The sequence below is a fragment of the Actinia tenebrosa genome, unplaced genomic scaffold (genome assembly GCF_029948245.1).
Source record: "Actinia tenebrosa isolate PJP-AT-01 unplaced genomic scaffold, QUT_ActTen_1.0 PGA_scaffold13__45_contigs__length_12533684, whole genome shotgun sequence".
NCBI classification, from domain to species: Eukaryota; Metazoa; Cnidaria; class Anthozoa; order Actiniaria; family Actiniidae; genus Actinia; species Actinia tenebrosa.
The window spans coordinates 3,205,753-3,225,572 of NW_028292573.1; the positions used below are offsets into that span (position 1 = coordinate 3,205,753).

The following is a 19,820-nucleotide window of genomic DNA, read 5'->3' on the forward strand; positions in this document are numbered from 1 at the left end:
AACAAACGTCAAATATCGATCGATCACGAACGAAGCCAACGAAGACCAAGCTTGGAAAGACATTTTCATAAATAATCTGAAAATTTTTGTAAAGGCGCTATGGTTTATCATCCAAAAAGTTTGAGATTGCTGGGGATAGGACAGATGATTATTGGAAGTGCTATGTTTATTTTTGGAGTGCTAAATATCGCTTTTGTGCCGTATTGGAACTCTTATGTCGCTTGTGGAATATGGGTTGGGATATGGGTAAGTGATCGAGTGTTCATAGAAATACCACTGTGTTTCATATTTACCATAGTTAGTAGAAAGATAGTTAGTACTAACTATGTATTTACAGAGTAATTTACTTAATTTAATTTAATTTAATTTACTTACTCCGACGAAGGTCAAGGTAAAGAAAAACTTTAATATGCTCAAATTCAACAAGACAAACAACAATTTAGAATTCCACGAAGCTTCACTGCAACACGTAAATATTCTTCACAAATTCTATGCCTACTCTGAGCAACCGACTTATTCAAAACGAAGAGTTAGAGTGAGTCGACAAGGGTCATTTTATGGCACTCAATTCAACCTTGGATATGGCGAATGGTCGACTGATCAGTGTAAAGAAATGCGTGTGTACGTTGCGGTTGGTCGTTCCACTTGTCTTATTTTTTCGTGTCAAGTTTTGGTATCTCTTAGAAGTCAAAAAGTAAATAAAGTAGCTTTAAAAATTGTCTATTTTCTCACCCATGACTCTTACATTTGCCAAATTGCTATACTTTATTACTATATTCTATTATTGAAACTCCTGCTTTCTAGATGTTTCACTTATTTCAATTGTAACTTTATTGGTAATTTAAGTTTTTACATAAGCAAATATTTTCAGCATTTAACTGCCTTCTATGAAATTTATTATATTACCAATGAAAAGGGTTTCTGGCAAATGGTATTAGCATTTTTAAAGTTTTTTTTCGCAATTAGCATTTAACTGCATTTAATTCTGAAAAAAAGGTATTCATTATAAATGGGTAGCTTCCTGTCAGCTGTCATCAGCATTTGATTGGGTTTCTGTCAGCTGTTATCAGCAGTTAATTGGAATTCTGTCAGCTGTCATCAGCAGTTGATTGGGATTGTGACAGCTAATACATCAGCATTTGATTGGGTTTCTGTCAGCTTACATCAGCAGCTGATTGGCATTCTGTCAGCTGTCATCAGCATTTGATTGGGTTTCTGTCAGCTGTCATCAGCAGTTAATTGAATTTCTGTCAGCTGTCATCAGCAGTTGATTGGGATTCTGACAGCTTACATCAGCATTTGATTGGGTTGCTGTCAGCTGTCATCAGCATATAATTGGACTTCTGTCAGCTTTCATCAGCATTTTATTGTGTTTCTGTTAACTGTCATCAGCATTTGATTGGGTTTCTGTCAGCTGAAAAAGACACATGGTCATATTGATATATTGATATTACAAAGGAGGCAAATATACAAATGGTAATTTTGTTTAAAAAATATTACAAGTACTAGCATTAATTATTGGTTTTCCATTCAATATGGCTAATAATATTACACCCTTTGCTGTTCATTAACCACAAAGGAATATTCATCGAAGCGAAGAAGCATTGTCATTAGAGCGAACAGGCATACAATATTGTACTGCATAAATAAATGTCCAAAACACTGTATTGAATGTGTGTTGTGGTTTATTGTCTGCACCAAAACGCTAATGAAAGTTTGAAAACGTTAATGAACCCACGCAAGAAGCATATTCATGATTGTCAAATTCAATGCTAAATTTCTTAATGAACGTTCCATCGCACTATTGAGACTCTGTTTGCCTTATTGTATGCCTGTTCGCTCTAATGACAATGCTTCTTCGCTTCCATGAATATTCCTTTGCGGTTAATGAACAGCAAAAGGTGTACTATATATTGTTATGAGGCTAACTTAAGAAATAGAATTTATAAGAAAAACTTAGTGAAAAAATCTTACGATATTTCAATGATTCTTTAAACTTTACTTGGTAATGATGACAAGATGTCTTAGTAATTATAATGTGGTAACTTTTTGTTACTAGTTTTTCTTATAAAATATTACTATTAGGAGCCTTAACTGTAGGTTACCTTTGATTGATTTCAGGTTTGTCTGACAGGAATGTTTGGTTATTTTGGAGCAAAGTCCAATGATAATCCTAATAACTGCTTGGTAAGAAATGATTTATGTAGGAGCTTGTAGGGCAAAAGTAGTCTCATCTAAGGCTGAGTTCATAATGTAGGAGGGAGGGGGGGGGGGAGGAGGCAGGTGAAAATTTGAAATGTCCAGCATAATTCTTAACACCCCCCCCCTTAAAGTCATGCAAAAAATACGATCCCCCCCCTAAGCAAGGCTTGTAACTTCTTCCAAAAAGTGTGCATCCCCCCCATTTTTCTGATAAAAATTTTCCCATCCCCTTTTTTTCATACCAAAGAAATTCAATGGCATTAGTGATTGCATGATCAAGCAATTACTCATTTTTACTGAAAAGGCCATGTGATTGACTCATGCAACTGTCCAATTTCACTTTCCAATTAATGATAAAAGAAGATAACCTGTTACATTGTATATGTTAATTGCACTTACCATATTATTATTAATCATGTTTTGGTATACCACTGAAACTTAATGGTTTCTTTCTATTTTCCAGATTGGGTTAATGATTGGTTTTGCTATTACTTCAATTGTCTTGGCTTGCACAATGCTTATCATTCAATCCGTTGCTTTGGCTGCTTTTTCAGCAAGACTCCGTTGCCCAAAAGATCAAAGCGAGAGATCTACCCCTAATTACTGGGAATATGATGAATGTGAAGAATACAGTAGTCAGTACCACAGAAGAAGTTTCCTATCCTATTTTACTGCACAGAAAGGGGTGGCAATTGGTACTGTTTTGCTTATTCTTGCTTTGGTTGAGCTCTTTGTGGGCTTCATATCGTCAATTTATGGCTGTATTTCATGCACTTGCTGTCCTCAGACTCCTAATCAAGTATGTATATTTTACAAAAATGAATATCTCTAATAGTTTTAAGATTATGGATGGACAGATGGATTGGACAGATGGATTTTGATGAATGGACTCAAAGATGAATAGAAGGAATATAGATGGATGATTTATTAATGATTTTGTCCATTCAATTTCAGTAAAAAACAATGAAGTCAGTTATAGACGGATTATTATTATTATTATCATTATTATTATCATTATTATTACTAAGCATTGCCAAGGACTTGAGGTGCAAAAGTGTGACTGATGATAATGTACATGCATATTTTTTTGCACCGCCTTTAGTTCATCAAAAAAACACATTTTGATAAGCATGCAGCCCGGCTGTTTTTTTAAAGAAAAGTTGTGTAAAGCTCGTTTCCCAGCAAAAAGTATTCGAATACGTTAAATGTGGGCATACTTTTTATATCCTGCTGTAATTCGTACGTGTATAAATTTTTGTTATTTTTTCCCTAGCCTGTGAATCAGTTGGCCTACATTCAGCAACCAGATGGCAGTTTGATTCTTATCAGAGTAGGTGGTAGCATTCCTCCTGGAGCTACTCTGCAGACCCCCGGTGCCCAACCAGGACAGGTGGTACCATGTGTACAACCTCAGGTCAGAACAAATGATCTTTATATTGACTGGTTTTTATTCTGTGTACCCTGTAGCACAAAAACAAAAAATTAAAATGATGAGATGAAAGAAAAAATGAATGAATAAATGAAGGTACATTTAGGAACGAACGAACGAACGAACGAACGAACGAACGAACGAACGAACGAACGAACGAACGAACGAACGAACGAACGAACGAACGAACGAACGAACGAACGAAAGAAAGAAGAAAGAAAGTACGAAAGAACGAACAAAAGAACGAAAAAACGAAAGAATGAACGAACAAATGAACCAACCAACCAACCAACCAACCAACCATAGAGCGAACGAACGAAAGAAAGTACGAAAGAACGAGCAACCATGCGGCTCAGGCTGTGTGCAAGCCAATCGGAAAGCGAGATACAGGATGCCAATTGCCAATTGCAATTTGCCAATTGTGAATTAAATGATAAAATACCTTTATTATGTTAGCCGTTGTGTTGGTTAAAGATAACAAAGCAATCCTCATTAACTTCTCTTGGACTTCTTTTCTTTCGTTAAATCCACCAACATGGCGGCTGTTTTGATATTATCTCAAGAGATTTTGATTCATATGGATTCACCACAAGAAAAAAGTATGACCCTAAAATTCACTTCCAAATTTATCGTTATAGCAAGGATATGCTGCCTCGGCACAAGAATATTCAGTGCAAGGTTATCAAGGAGATCCTGGTCGTGGTAGTGGTGGTACACAGATGAAACCAGAATAAGACTTACCTCCGCCCTATAACAACGTTGTGCAGTCATGAATAAATTACAATGCTTTTGTAGTCTACCAAGCGTTTATGTTCAAAAAACAAATATAGCAGAGGTAGAGAATAGCCTGCGTTAATAAGTTAAACGTAGACGACCTAGAACACATAGAACACTGAAGACTAGTGCGCTTAAGTGCCGAAAAGGTAAAGGAGAAGAAAGAACGAAAGAAAGAACAGAAAAAGAAGACAACAAAATAGCAAAACAGCAGCAGCAGTAGCAGCATTCAGTATCATGTTCACTAGACACAAATAGGATACTGATAGAAAAGATATACATATAACCAGAACAAGACTAGTACTAGTACGCAAGAGGATTGAAAACAGGAGAAAAGATCTAAGAATTGCAATGACAGCAGACTAGTACTATAATTGCACAAGAAGAAAGAAGATAAGTCGATAAAATAGCTTAATTGCACGACAGCGACAAGAAAGAAGTGATTCAAATGCAAGAAAGAAAGAAAAGTGCCCTTAAAGCCTTTATTAGGGACCTTAAAGACCCATTACCACTTACCGTGATGCATTACAATTTGTTTACATTTTGAATCGTGTCACCACTGAAAAAACAATTCTAACCTTTTGAATAAACTCTTAAAAGAATGTAAAAGAATCATTATTGTGCCTTAGTGCTATGTCGGAAAAGGATTTAATATGAAGTTATTATTCAATATATGAATCTTTGAATTTCATGGACCACGAAATTCATCTGTGACCGCGGTGCATCACGGTAAGTGGCAATGGGTCTTTAAGATTTGCAAAATCTACGCCAACGCACCAGAAGTTTTTAAAGTAATTTAAAAATAAATTTACTTTGAAGTTTCTTACCTTAAAAGCTTATCTTCCCTGTGCATGAGTTAACATTGCTGACAATGTTTTGAATGAAATATTCAATAAACAGAACATTCAGTTAAATAATATTTTTAAGTTTTTGGTTGACGTTGACGTCGTACATTTTTTTTTTTAAGCCCTGTAGGTAGGGTGTGACATAACTAAACTAATTAACAGTTATTATTCTTTTTAATTTTTTGTTTGTTTTTATTTTCGATTGATACAATAACTTGCAACAGCAACAAAAAAATGAAGTGCAATTTTCAAACCATAAAAACCACTGAAATGGCGGGTTAATAAGGAACTGCATTTATTTCCGGCAACTCCCTATCACATCAGATAGTTTTGATGTGCATTCATTAGTACTTTTTTCAAGACCCCGTTATATATAATAGATACCCGAAAATGCCTTATTTTCCGAGTTTAACGGCAAATTTGTCATTTCTCGATTTTTTCTTTTTTTGTTACTTTTTTACCCCTTGGTTACTGAAAAAGATATATAAAAAGAATACATTTGGAGTCCAACGCGTAGAAAAAGCATCGTGGATTTTATTAAAAAGGTATATCAAGGTTCGTGGAACTCATTAAGGAAAATCCAATCGTCAAAATTCCAATTGGAATCCAGTGGAAGAAGAGCCACTCTGAAATTCCACTACTATTATTATATGTTATAACTATCATTAAAGAGACGTGCCCTGTAACATGCATCCAAGCGAAATCATTCGGAAATGTCAAGGACAACTCTATATTGAAATTTTGACATTTTAGAAAACCAAAAATATGACTACTCAGATCGTTCAATTATCTTTTTGTTCACTACCTTTTCTGTGGATTTGCACTTTAGTGGCCAACTTAGTTGCACTGTATACTGACTTGGAAATACGAACTTAAAAGCTCCATCTTATTTTCAATAATTTGAATGTATGTGTTGCTATTATTGGTTGAGATATTGGCTGTAAGTTTTTCTTAAGAGCCTGTGTCATAAAATATGCTGCGCGCTGATTGGCTGGCTACTGTGTTATTAATCGTGGCCGATCGCGCAAAATCGTCGAAAGAAGACTTTTATATAAACCCTAAACGCAGCATCGTGTATATATCGTAAATATACACTGTCAGAGCAAGAAAGAAGCAAACGTATGAACACGGATCGTAGCCTCATCGCTTCAGTGCCTTCAATATACAACTTACAACCGGCAGACGAAATATAAATCTTGTCTGATTGCGTAGTTCCTTAACAAAGAAAAGCGGTCAAAGAAGCAAAACAACCCAGGATCGGAAGACATTTTGAATTCACCCACAAAGCATTGCATCCGCCATGATCTTAGAGCCTAAAACTGTTAGAATTTTCGGATTTCTTCAAATTATTATTGCTCTTTGCATGTATGTTCTGGCCTTTGTGAAACTGGCTCTCGTTCCTTCCTGGAGTTTGATTTTTGTTGGAGGAATATGGTGCGGATCATTTGTAAGTGAGCCTAAAAGACTTGCATGAGTTTGAATGAGCGTTGTATTTTATTGAAAGTCGTAGAGCATGGAGATCATGACATGACTTTCAGTACAGCATGAAGTGAATCCATCGACAATATTAAAAGATGATTGAAAAAAAAACTCAGTTTAGTACTACATCAAATTTACTTTATTTTAGTCCACTAAATCTGAATGGGCGATTTTAATTGTATCTTTGAAAGACGTAGAGGAGACTATGTCATGATACTGAAGAGTTTGCATCACATAAACCTATATACGACAGTACTTTCATGTACAGCAAGTGAATCCAGCGAAAATTAAACCAGTGCTGATTGAAAAAAACTCTGACTTTTATCATTGGTGGCGATCTCTGCCGAGCCATTTCGCATTTGTTTTCCTTCAATAATTTCCCTGTACCATAGTCTTAGGAATAATGGATACGGTGAGTGTTGAAGTTGTCTTTGGAAGGATATAATATAACTATTGTGTCTGATTACAGGCTATAGTCACTGGTTTTTATGGATACCGTGGAGCTCGAGAACGGACGAATGGAAACTCAAATAAATATACTGTAAGAAAGAAAGTCAAACTCCTCTAAACTCACATAATTTGATTGATTGGCAGGAAGAGCCGGAGTAGGCACTTTCGGCCAAAATCGGTAAACATTAAATATGGCATGAGTGTCGTCATTGTGATTCGTTGATGCCGACTGCCAATAAAACTATGCAGAAGAGACCCCTGCATGTGACGTCAAAGCAGCTCAATTTGGAGGACAAAACAAAAGAATTTTCATGCGCTCGAATTGTTGCGCTCGTGGTTCCACTTGATGTAGCATCATATGCTGATGCCATTCCATGTTCGATAAGAATACAGACCATAGTAAAGAGACTTCGATTTGATAAAGAGACAAATAAAAATAGTCGGCCCGTATCGCCATGGGAAAATGACTCTAGCAAACTTGAGTCATATCCAGTCATATCCGTATCGTTACGTCATGTACTGATTATGTACTGTGATGTATTCTTGGTTTGCAATCAATCCCAAGAGAGTACAATAACAAAAGGGATATCCGCCATGTTGGAAGATATAACAAAAGAATTCATTGAAAAATCTTTTGTGAAATTCTTCCAACATGGCGGCTATGACGTCTATTACAAACGAAGAATTAGTGCAGTTTTTGTATGACCGTGAAAAGTTCACGGCACAAACACGGTCGTGACACAGCAAGGGATACGCCAGACCAATCACATTGCACGATAATTTACTCTCCATCCAATCAAATACCCGGAACACGGCATAAACACGGTGCGGACACGGTCACGCCAAGGTCAAGTCAATGCAAGACCAATCATATTGCGCGTGAAAAAAATCAGCCAATAAAAAATCTAGAAAGTATCACGGTCACGGCACGTCACGCTTGCGGCACTGAGCTTTTCACAGTCATAAGAAAACTGTTCTATGTACTGATTATGTCATGTACTATGTCATGTGTACTGATTAATTCTCGTGTTATGTTTAGATTGGAGCAATGATTGGTCTTGCTGTGTGCAGTGCGATTTTTTCAGGCATTGTCATGGTCTTTTATATTATGGCGTTGTCTGAATTTTCGGAAAGACTTCGATGCCCGGAAGATGATTACCCCACTCACTCTCCCTCCTCCTCGTCGTATTTTCTGTGTAGCCGTTATAATCAGAATAGAAGATGGCATGTTACCTTCTATCAAGCTGAAGTAGGTGCGGTATCTTGCTGTTTTCTGATCATAGCTGCTGGCTTTGAATTCTTTCTTGCCCTTATGACAGCCATGTATGGCTGCAATGCATGTTACATTCGGGTAAGTGAGTTTCAGCTGAATTCGTTGAAATGTTAAACCTTTTCCAAATTCGCTTGAGTGAACACAAAATAAAGTTTCCAACTCGAGGTTTGACCAACTCGAGGTTTTGAAGTTGGTTTCATGACTCCAAATAACTTTTTTTAAGCGAATCAAAAGCCAATTAAAATGCTCCGTGCAGCCAATCACAGGCGAAAAAAGCCTTTCCGGCATTTGCTCTAACCAGAGACTTTGTTTATCTTTCAAGACACGACATCGGCGAGTCTCTGACGAACGACAGGCAGTTGGTGGTTATGACAATTTCACCATTCCATATAGTAGTGTCCCTTCCAGATATGGTGCCCAGACAGTTGGTAACCAGCAGTTTATCTCCACTGGATTCAGTGACCAGGCAGCTATTGCCCAACCACAAGGTGCCCCTCCCAGATATAGTGCCCAACCACAGGACGTACCCACTGGATTCATTGCCCAGACAGCTGATACCCAATCACAGGATGTTCCCACTGCATTTAGTGCCCAGACATCTGAAAACCAACCACAGGATGTCACCACTGCATTTAGTGCCCAGACAGCTGATAACCAACCACAGGATGTCCCCACTGCATTTAGTGCCCAGCCAGCTGGTACCCAATGACAGGATATCCCCACTGGATTTAGTGCCCAGACAGCTGGTACCCAATGACAGGATATCCCCACTGGATTTAGTACCCAGCAAGCTGGTACCCAATGACAGGATATCCCCACTTCATTTAAGGCCCAGACAGCTGGTAACGGTTCGGTACCAAGTGCACCAGCCATTGAATGTGAGCTACCCTAGGTCAGATTTATTTTCTGTTCCAGTTGCAGTAATATTTACACAGTCGCACTTAATAAAGCTAGCAGAAGACGTTACTGAAAAATGTTTGCGTTTTGTTGCAATACAATTCTAATTCGATCTATCGGCCGGCTGCCTTATCAAATATCTTGCAAAACCTGTTAGGCACCGCATGCACTCACTTCGTTCCCTATTCTTTATGCATGTGATAGATCGTTCAGTTGTTTAATCTTTTGCAGCAGACCCAAAAAAGCGAGTCAGATGACATTCATCCTCTATATGACAATATATTGTGAAAAGGAGAAAACAAGTTGAAATCACACTTGGCTAATGTTATCTAAATACACACCAATGCACACCAATTGTCACATGCATCAGGCATCGGGTAATTTTGTAATTTATCTCAAAAGTTAACTGGTATACAGGCATAGTCACATTGATCTATGTTGGTGTGACGACTGAAAGGTTTAGGAGAGGATCAAAAGGAAGAGGACAATCGAGAAGGAGAAATTCCCGCCGCGGGGAGAAATTAAAGCATGAAGAGCAAGAAGAAGAAGAAGAAGAAGAAGAAAAGAAGAGGAAGAAAACGAAAAAGGTGAAAGAAGCTAGAAAGGATGAAATAGAAGATAAATAAATAACAATAAAATGCGTTTTTAAGACACAAACACGTACATAATATGATTCGGTCTGTCCTCTCTACATTATCCTTTGGTTTCAACGCCCCAAAGCCATTAAAATCGAATAATTTTCTTGGCACCTTTGAAAGTGAATACAGTGAAACCTCTGTAAGGCGGACACTCTCGGGACCGGCGCCAAGTGTCCGTCTTAGAGAGGTGTCAGTCTTATACATACATTACATAATATGATACCTGATATAAACTTGCACAATTATGCGAGCCGCACTGTACAAATGACAACAACTCTACTGTGGATTGTTGTTAAAATAACGTTCATTGTACATAACGTATCCAAATTTATTTACACCGTTTACTGTACACATAGAGTGAAGGCCTTTAACCCGTGAAATAAAAATTATTAAATATAGATAGTCATTTCAGTGCTATAGATACTTCGACCGAGTAGTTAGCGGGAACAAAATGCCACACCATACTGCCCAATCAGGTGCTGCATACAGAGGAACAGGGACGGGCATAGAAACAAAAAAGAATAAAATATTAATTAGAGGAAATATAATAAAATAAAATAATTCTTATTGGATGATAATTATTATTTACTCCCATCTACACTTTAAGCTGGCTTTTCCTTCTTCGTAAGCCGTTGGTCCCCATACTAAGTGGCTCCTTGTTGGGCTCCCTGTACTAGTGACCCCCCGGGGACCACCTTGGTTACGCAGAACGCAAACGAACGAGGTCACCTCAGAGTAAAAATCGATCGCCATCTTGTTTTCATTATCGCCATCGTCATTAAGCAGCAGCTATGGTGTACCGTCCCAGTGGCCTTCGATCTCTTGGCCTGATACAGATTTTTATAGGGGTACTGATGGTGGTGTTCGGAATTTGTGCTATGGCCGCGGTACATCACTGGAGTTCTTTTAGTGCTTGTGGGCTGTGGATCGGAACTTGGGTGCGTATATATACCACGATTATATCATCTCTATATATATAAGTTAATATACTGCCATCTATATCTAAAAGTGTATGTAAATGTTGAAGTGCCAGATAAAGTGTAAACAAGGGTAATTGTATCCTATGAAAAATATTAATATAACTCTCCATCATAGCACTCGTTTTTGAACGACGTTTTCAATTAGTGATGTAATGATGCCAAAAATAATCTTTGGCTTACTTTGCGAATGATAGCTTATGATTTACGCATAAGAACAAATGAAACTCTCAACATTTCAGATTTGTATTTGTTATCTTTTTTTTTAAATACTTTACTTACAATTTGTTTTTGGGAAATTATAATCCTTCAACATATTAGGCATTGGCTATTCGAACGGTAACCGTACGCCGACTTGCAAATTCTATTCTTACGGATATTTTCGAGACTTTTTCGAGAATTTTGGTTCTCCTCACTTAGAAACAAAATTCAAAGGCAGGCTAGATTGAACTCTTGACACCAAATGTTATTACAATGCCTAGATCCCAAACCTAACCCTGAACCTAATCACTCAGCCACGAAGTGAATTCGCTGGGATGCTGTGCGATATTTGTCATATTTAAAACAATATCAAAATATTGAAATATCCGCACGAATAGAAATTTTAAGTCGGCGTACGGTTACCAGAAAAATAGCCACTGTGACATAGTAAAGCTATCTATTTAGTGCAATTTTATATAACGTTTGAATGGTTAAAATTATTGTAGTCAACCTACCCGCCTAACTCATCACCTGGTAGGGCAAAATTGTGTTAGGTATTCAGATGTAATGTAACAAAAAAAAAGTTGTTTTTAGCACTTGTATGCTAGTTTTTATTTTTATTGGTATGTAGTATCATGCAAAGAAGTTTATAAAACAACTAGGAGAAGTCATGAATCTTATTCAAAATTTTGGTCAATTGAAACAATACCCCTAGCCTCGAGTTGCAGCTGCTATTAGTCACACAAGTAGAGTGACCACAGTAAATCCGTGAAACTTTAGTAATACTCAATAGCACAATTTCAATGCAAATTCCATTATTTTCTATTGTTTAACTAGCACTATTTTGTACTATTTAGTAATTAGTGTTTCATGGATTTACTGTGGATCACTCTACTCTCTACACTTAATTAAAGTAGGTATAGTGAGCGTTGTGTGACGGACTATACTAACAGCCAATGCCTAGGAAACTAATCATTCCTCGTGTAAATGAGGACTACCGTAAGTAACAAAATATAAAGTCCTCATGCCAATCTGTGACAGCAGCGTAATACAATTATTATTATGGACGAATCCAAGTAATTTATGCATTTGTATTCGTGATAAAACTATTTGGTCTGGTGATTTCAGGTCATCTTGACTGGTGTATTTGGTTATCTTGGATCAAAGTCTGATGACAGGCCCAACACTTGTTTGGTAAGATATGACAATATTATTTTGTTGTGGTTGAAGGGACATATTATATGAAAATTTCACAAACCATTTCTCATATTTTATTGTATTTTATTTCGCTTCACTTCACTTCACTTCACTTCACTTCACTTCACTTCACTTCACTTCACTTCACTTCACTTCACTTCACTTCACTTCACTTCACTTCACTTCACTTCACTTCACTTCACTTCACTTCACTTCACTTCACTTCACTTCACTTCACTTCACTTCACTTCACTTCACTTCACTTCATTTTATTTTATTTTATTTTATTTTATTTTATTTTTAACTTTTTTTTTAAATATTAAGAGGTTATTCAAGTTATTATTCTTTTTATACCATAAATTAAATAACATATTTCAGGAACTGAAGTTTCTTAAATTGTTGGGGGGGCCTGTACAGAGAGGCACATGCCCCTTCAACCCACCCCTCCCCCCTTCAGCAATTGCTTTGAAGTTAACCGCCAGCTACTTTTTCTTTTCTATAAAATACCTTCTTTTCCTTGTATCGGATCAAAGTCAGCTATATGAGACTTATGGACCGCCTACTCCAAAAAATTCAGAAATCCAATCAGAGTACAGTAGTTTAGGTTTCATTAATCCGTGTCAGCAAGGTGACTACAGTGTGCATTATATAAAATGTTACATTTTTAATTCATTGTTTTGTCTTGCAGATTGGATTAATGATTGGTTTCAGTGCAACAGCCTGTGTCTTTACCGGCATCATGTTTATCATATATTGCATTGCATTGTCTGAATTTTCTCAACGAATTCGCTGCGGAGAACATGGAAAAGGGACTGACCTTGATTGCCGTCTCTATGGTTATGAGGAAAACATTTCCTATAGCTTAGCTAAAGTCGGGGCAGGAGTTGGTGCTATACTCCTCATCCTTGCTTTAGTCGAGTTCTTTGTTGCTCTCACTTCATCAGTTTATGGCTGTAATGCTAGCTGTTGTGGTACTACTACTACAGCTGGTGTTGTCCAGGTAATAATAAATTGCAATTTGGTGTAATTTTAGACTTGAATATAGAGTTTCATGCACTGTGATTGGTCTAGCAGCCAGTGATTCTGAGACAATAATCACTGCTCGAGTGGCGATCATGAGGCTTTACAAGGTTTGCCAGAGCAGCAAGAAGTAATATAATACTAAAACCTTTTTTATCCTGAATTTCATCTTTGCTCAGAATTTCAAGTCTAAAATTATACTATTAAACACAATTATTCCACTTGGGTTCAGCGATTATCATTTAATATTTACCTCACCGCTCGAAGACTTAAATATTCATTGATAATCACTTTGCCTTTGTTGAATAATTGTTAATTAAAGACTTCACCATCAAATAACATCAGGGAAATTTAATTAAAGCTGGGCCTGTTTATTGTTAATTAACTCTGTAAGAGGCAGTGGCATAGCAAGGTCTGAGCATAGGGGGCACCATATCCACAGGTTTAGTTAAACATACGTTTTGGAGATACTGTAACACCCCAGCTTGCTATGCTATTGTCTGTCTAGGAATAGACAACTTGCACTAACAGGTTACATGACCCTACCTCCCTTTAAAGGAGCAGTTTTGTCAAGATATAAAACAGAAATGAAAAGAGCATCTCAGCATTAGTAGGGAGGTGGAGTCTTAGCTCAAAATAAGCAAAACAGGAGAAATGATATTAGATATGAAATTGAATGTTTTATAAGGATTTGTATGGGAAAATGTGCTGGATGGCAACAGATTACCAGTCAACATGCACTTTTCCCATACAAATCCTTGTAAAAGGTTTGATTTTATAAGTAATGTCATTTCTTTAACAGTCAATATTTCGAGCTGAAACTTCACCTCTTGCTAAATTTGAGGTGATCTTTTCATTTCTGGAGTTCATTTTGACTCATTTCCTCATTTTAAGGTGGATTGGGGTTACGTGACCTGTTAGTGCAAGTCGTCTCTTATTAAGAGTTAATCTTAAGGATTGACACTAATAATTTATGCTTTGAACAACTGGGCGCAGGCTGTTAAAAGCTGTACAACTGATATTTCTTTTTTCCATCTAGGCAAACCAGCAAGTGACTTACCTGAACCAACCAGGGCAGAATGTTACAGTCCTCAGTTCTTCACATGGTACGGTTTTACCACCTGGTAGTACTGTCCAGACATTTACTACTTATCCTGGACAGCCAATGGTCTTGCAAACTGGAAATCCACAGGTTTGAAATTTATAAAATATTATCTGCTTCTCCAGCATTCCTCCCTCCACAAACATCAACTTCTAAATTCCAATTGGAATCCAGTGGAAGAAGAGCCACTCTGTGGAATCCACTGTTAATCCGCATTGTTTAACATTTATTCGCCGAAGGCATTGTGAATATCGGGAAATATTTACTGAGACGTAAGTCTTCAAGTGGCAAGGTAAATATTCCCTGATATTCACTGAGGCTGAGGCAAATAACTGTTTCAGTATAATTACATACACAGGTGATTCTTTCAAAAAAAGAAAAAAAAAGAACACAAGAGAGATTTTTTTCTGGTTAAGCAACAAAGTGGCTGGCCGCCATTTTGGATTATCGCTGGAGGTGATTATCATATGATAGTGTGAGTTTCTCGACCAATCAGGGCGCGAGATTTTCAATAATCACCTGTGTATTTTTACTAAATTTTATTATCAAGAAGAAACCAGCCATTCCAGCTATTCTTGGATCTTGTAATGACCTAGCTCAGGACTTGATGCATCCTTATTGTGGGAGTCAGGATGGTGGCATGGTAAAATAATGACCTCTCGCATCTGAAGTCCGGGGTTTGAATTCCAGTCACCACATGTTAGCTGAGTTGGTTGCTTTTCTCTAACTCTGAGAGTTTTTTCAATTTTTCCTTCCTTCTCTGAAACTGACTACTAACTAATTCAAACTGGATAGAGCTTTGCTCCGGGATCATACATGGACTGTATATATGACGGCTGGCAGAGGTGCCTTCTCATTGCTTTCAGCTCAACCCTGTTACCTGCGCCACTACTGTACTAGTTTTTTTTACTGCCTTTAGCAATCTTTTCTGAAATAGGAAGACTGTAAATGTTTGTGTTTATACTGTAAATGTAATTTACTGATTATTGCAGATGATTCCTTCTGGTGGGGTGCAGACCTTCCAGAACAGCTACCCAGTACAGCCTGGCATACAAACTGTGCAACATGTAAGACTATGTTCATAAGTTGTATTTACCTTATGTACATGTACTTAAAAATTTGTATTTACCTAGTTCGTCTTACTAATTTTTGTGTAGAGTACTCATTTTCCCAATTTTCGCTTAAACATTTTAGTACTCTAATTGGTAACCAGTCATTTCGCCCACGGACCATTTCGCCCACGCCAATTCGCCCACGTGTAGAATCACTTTAAGAAATGTTACCATGACTAAAAAAAAGTAGTTCGTGATTTACCAACCGGTACCTACCAACCCTACTTGACGCTTAAGCTCAAGACTTCAAAACGCGAACTTTTTATACGAATACCGGTCGTTTCGCTACCACGCACTTTCACTACCGCCGGTTCGCTACCACCCGGAGTCCTTTCGCTACCATCATGAAGTCCTTTCGCTACCATAGGAAATTACCAAAACAAAACTTCGATGAGACTTGTTAAAAAGAAACATAGCCTCTTGAAAAACATTTGTAAATGATTTTGAAGCATATTTGGAGCGATCATTTCACGATACGATCATTGAAAGTAGAGATCTAAACGCGACCAAGGACAGCGTTCACTTAGCTGCCATATCGAGTCCGTTTCTACCAACTTATGAGTCGGATGACTTTATTTCCCTATTTTCCTATACTCTAATCTATGAAATGTGTGTTTTGGGTAGCTTTATCATTCTTTATTATTTTTTACTTGCCAAAGTTCGAGAAAAATACAAAATACCTTATGCGCGAAACATCGATCGACAAGCGACGCCATATTGTTTTCGTGTAATCAACAAGCTTTTCCTAGTCGTTTACTGACACTTTCTTTTCTTGAAATCCATTAGACTTTATTATTTGCACTAAAAAACTAAGACGAAATGATCTAGTGACTTTATCTGCAATAAATTTGAGGCCATTTAATATCTGATGTGAACGCCAAAAACTTAACGATTGAGTGGAACGATCGAGCTCAGTTTACGGTGTTTCATAGGCCGGAGTCTTTTCGCTACCAATAGGTTTTTAGTCTCCGTAGAGTAGTTTGTTGAAAACATTACAATATCCTTCTTCTTCATCGAAAAATCGAATGTTTAGGACATATTTAATATTATTGCTTCTGACTTGCCAAGGTTAGAGTGAGAAAAACCAAAATACCTTCCGCGAAACATCGATCGACAAACGACGCCATATTGTTTTCGTGAGCTTGTCTAAAAGCTTGTCTAATATTTTTTGTAGATGTCAGATTCAGCAACACACGACATCTCCCATCTCAAAGCACCATATCTTTTCCTTTAACTTTATTAGTGAAAAGAATAAAGTCTAATGGATTCTAGGTAAAGAAAGCGTCAGTAAACGACTAGAAAGCTTGTTGCTTACACGAAAACAATATGGCGTCGCTTGTCGATCGATGTTTCGCGCATAAGGTATTTTGTATTTTTCTCGAACTTTGGCAAGTTAAAAAATGATAAAGAATGATAAAGCTACCCAAAGCACACAGTTCATAGATTAGAGTATGGGGAAATAAAGTCATCCGAGTCATAAGTTGGTAGAAACGGACTCAATATGGTAGCTATTAAGTGAACGCTGTCCTTGGTCGCGTTTAGATCTCCACTTTCACTGATCGTATCATGAAATGATCGCTCCAAATATGCTTCAAAATCATATACAAATGTCTTTCAAGAGACTATGCTTCTTTTTAACAAGTCTCATCGAAGTTCTGTTTTGGTAATTTCCAAGTGGTAGCGATGATTTTATGCGTGGGCGAATTGGCGTGGGCGAAATGGTCCGTGTGTGAAATGACTGTAAACCCTCTAATTAATACACTTTTACTTAAATTTTGAAATTAATACTGGCGAAATTCAGCTCCCAAATTTGCAAAATTAAGAACCCACAAAATTTAGTAAGAATTAGGTAGTTAATATGCACGCCCAACCTTTCCAATCAGAAAATCTAAGATGATGCAAATTTATTATTCAAACTTTGATTGAGTCATGAATTTATCAATCTATTCTTTTCATTTTTATTTTTAGCAGGGATATTTCCCCCCTCCTCCATATGCGGGTGGCACGACACCACAGCAGTAGTTATCATGATGGCAATGTGTTGAGCATGCATGTCTGTCAATGTGGTATGTAGTATACTACCTGTGAATATGGCTAAGTCTGATGTAACAAATGAAACTATTTTAACTAAAAGTACCAGACTTGTATATGCATGTTTCCTTTCCCTTTCCCTTTCCCTTTCCCTTTCCTCTTCACTTCTCCCTCCTCTCCTCTCCTCTCCTCTCCTCTCCTCTTCTCCTCTCCTCTCCTCTTCCCTTCCCTTCCTTTCCCTTCCCTTCCCTTCCCTTCGCTCCTCTCCTCTTTTTTTTTTTCTCCACTTCACTTCTCTTCACTTCTTTTCCCTTCTCTCCTCTTCTCTTCTCTTCTCTTCTTAATCTCTCTTTCTCTTTCTCCACTCCCTCTCTTTTCTTTCCTCTTTTCTCTATTCTTCTCTTTTCCTCTCTTCTGTCTTTCTCTTCTCTTCTCTTCTCATTCTCTTCTCTTCTCTCTCTTCTCTATCGGTGGTCTCTGCTCTCTCTCTTCTTTTCCCTGTTCCCCTCTCCTTCCTTTTCTCTTCCTTTCTCTTCTCTTCTCTTTCCTTATTACTTGTCTCATAGTAATGTTATGTTTCATCACTTTTGATTTAATCAATTATTATAATAATTTGCTCGTTGTCCATACTTTATTAACTTTTTCTTTCTTTTTTCTTTCCACAGTGAATTATTTATGGATCATGTTATTGGTTATTTATTTATTGAATTATGTATTTTTTTAGATTTGAGTTATTACTGACAAAGCACATTTTTTTACTCAAATACACAATGAATATAATAATTGCACATATGCACCTTATAGCCTCCTCCACAAGCATCTCCTTTAGACTCCTAGGGCTTCCTGTGGAGAGGAGAATAAACTGAGGGGGAAGGGGAGAGAAAAAAGAAAACAAAAAGAAGATCCACAGTTCTTCTCTGCCATATACTTGACACAGGAACCCCAATTACTTTCTGGAGAATAAAATTAATATGGAGTAGCCTGTGGGGAGGCTATAACTAGGAGATAATGACTATTAAAGTCGAAAAGGTCTATTATAATGTAATAACAATACTGCAATTTAAAATGTTGTTCACAACCCAAATTTGTAGGGATCTTCCATATTTATACATTTATAATGTTTTTCATTATAAGCATACTGATGCAGTCGTATTTAGCACATTTTCAGAGCTGGAATTCTGATTTTCCTGTCCATGTGTCCTAGCTAACTAAGGGACTTCTTTATCCCCAATTTTAAATTTTTGAGACTCGGCAAGGGGGCTGGGGTTGGGGGGTGGGTTGGGAGAGGGTGTCAAAATACCACTTATTTTCAATTTTTTTCCATCTATACCAATATACCCCAAAGTTCTAGCCTGGGTTGCTGTGCTCCTGGGGGATTGAGCCCCACTATATGAAGGCTACAAAAGGTCAGGAATGCTTGGGATCTCAAAAACTCCTAAAACAAGAAACCTTTATACCTACTGTATAAATAAGAGAAAAAGTATTGTAGGTGGTATGTACCTGAAATCCCTGGCTGGGGATCCTGGTTCCCCAGATTAGCCCCACCCCACCACACTTCCCGACTCAGAGCTATGCTATGCTGTTCCTGTAGCCAACTTTTAGTTAATATTCATATATTTAATTGCGTGTGGTCACTACTTGGACTCACTTTCCTAGCTTGGATCCCTCGGCACATATCTCTATTAATGAATTACTTTTTATACTTTGAAGTTTTATTTTGTGAATTTTTTACTTGGTGACTTTTTATTAAAATTAATTTAAAATTTATTAATTTACTTTTTTTAATGTTTGTATATATTTTACATAATGAATTACTCAGTTACTTCTTGTTTCAAAATCTCTCCCTCCCTCTCTCCCTCCCTCCCTTCCTTCCTTCATTCCTTCCTTTCTCTCTCTCTCTCTTTTCTTTTTCTTTTTCTTTTTTATTGCCAACGGGCTCCCTGCGTTAGATTATTCCAAAAGTATACCGAACGGCAACTGATTAACACTCGTGTAACCACAGGGATCCCAATTCAGATTAAAGTAATTGTGAAAATAAAATCGGAAAATCTAAGTATATAAATATATTTTTATATTCGAGTTCAATTCGAGAATTTTGACTTCGAATTAAAAAAAAAATCTATTTAGTTTTTCCGATTTTATTTTAACCATTCACTTTAATGTAAATTGGTCTCCCTATGGCGTAACTAAGCC

At 37.1% G+C, this 19,820-nt stretch overlaps 3 protein-coding genes across 6 annotated transcripts; all 3 read left to right on the forward strand.

The window, feature by feature from the left end:
* LOC116307907 (uncharacterized) lies at positions 1-5,322 on the forward strand. Its single transcript, XM_031718233.2, has 5 exons — positions 1-246; positions 2,122-2,187; positions 2,666-3,001; positions 3,476-3,616; positions 4,270-5,322. The coding sequence occupies exons 1-5, from the start codon at positions 100-102 to the stop codon at positions 4,363-4,365; spliced, it is 786 nt and encodes a 261-aa protein (XP_031574093.1). The 5' UTR covers positions 1-99; the 3' UTR covers positions 4,366-5,322.
* Positions 5,323-6,274: 952 nt separating this feature from the next.
* LOC116307903 (uncharacterized) lies at positions 6,275-10,221 on the forward strand. Of its 3 annotated transcripts, XR_016119506.1 has the most exons (4): positions 6,275-6,697; positions 8,219-8,530; positions 8,775-9,344; positions 9,581-10,221. XR_016119506.1 is itself a non-coding variant. In XM_031718229.2 (3 exons), exons 1-3 carry the CDS (start codon positions 6,551-6,553, stop codon positions 9,159-9,161), a joined length of 846 nt encoding a protein of 281 aa, XP_031574089.2. In that variant the 5' UTR covers positions 6,275-6,550; the 3' UTR covers positions 9,162-10,221. The 3 variants fall into 3 exon arrangements, 2 of the variants coding, with proteins under 2 accessions (XP_031574089.2, XP_031574090.2); XM_031718229.2 differs by having other exon boundaries at positions 8,775-10,221; XM_031718230.2 differs by having other exon boundaries at positions 6,564-7,141; positions 8,775-10,221.
* A 218-nt stretch (positions 10,222-10,439) lies between these two features.
* Positions 10,440-19,394, forward strand: LOC116307905 (membrane-spanning 4-domains subfamily A member 8). Of its 2 annotated transcripts, none has more exons than XM_089028596.1 (7): positions 10,440-10,925; positions 12,294-12,359; positions 13,051-13,362; positions 14,422-14,574; positions 15,477-15,551; positions 17,568-17,662; positions 18,293-19,394. In XM_089028596.1, exons 1-6 carry the CDS (start codon positions 10,779-10,781, stop codon positions 17,616-17,618), a joined length of 804 nt encoding a protein of 267 aa, XP_088884722.1. In that variant the 5' UTR covers positions 10,440-10,778; the 3' UTR covers positions 17,619-17,662; positions 18,293-19,394. The 2 variants fall into 2 exon arrangements, with proteins under 2 accessions (XP_088884722.1, XP_088884721.1); XM_089028595.1 differs by having other exon boundaries at positions 10,442-10,925; positions 17,565-17,662.
* Positions 19,395-19,820: the final 426 nt, after the last annotated feature.

What these genes read in the sequence shown, in the direction of transcription:
- LOC116307907 (XM_031718233.2), top strand. Translation starts at nt 100, where the DNA reads ATGGTTTATCATCCAAAAAGTTTGAGATTGCTGGGGATAGGACAGATG. An exon ending in GAATATGGGTTGGGATATGG is followed by an intron (nt 247 to 2,121) that starts GTAAGTGATCGA and finishes GATTGATTTCAG; the next exon opens with GTTTGTCTGACAGGAATGTT. An exon ending in TACCATGTGTACAACCTCAG is followed by an intron (nt 3,617 to 4,269) that starts GTCAGAACAAAT and finishes TTATCGTTATAG; the next exon opens with CAAGGATATGCTGCCTCGGC.
- LOC116307903 (XM_031718229.2), top strand. Translation starts at nt 6,551, where the DNA reads ATGATCTTAGAGCCTAAAACTGTTAGAATTTTCGGATTTCTTCAAATT. An exon ending in GAATATGGTGCGGATCATTT is followed by an intron (nt 6,698 to 8,218) that starts GTAAGTGAGCCT and finishes TGTTATGTTTAG; the next exon opens with ATTGGAGCAATGATTGGTCT. An exon ending in GCAATGCATGTTACATTCGG is followed by an intron (nt 8,531 to 8,774) that starts GTAAGTGAGTTT and finishes TTATCTTTCAAG; the next exon opens with ACACGACATCGGCGAGTCTC.
- LOC116307905 (XM_089028595.1), top strand. Translation starts at nt 10,779, where the DNA reads ATGGTGTACCGTCCCAGTGGCCTTCGATCTCTTGGCCTGATACAGATT. An exon ending in ACAGGCCCAACACTTGTTTG is followed by an intron (nt 12,360 to 13,050) that starts GTAAGATATGAC and finishes TTTGTCTTGCAG; the next exon opens with ATTGGATTAATGATTGGTTT. An exon ending in CTACAGCTGGTGTTGTCCAG is followed by an intron (nt 13,363 to 14,421) that starts GTAATAATAAAT and finishes TTTTCCATCTAG; the next exon opens with GCAAACCAGCAAGTGACTTA.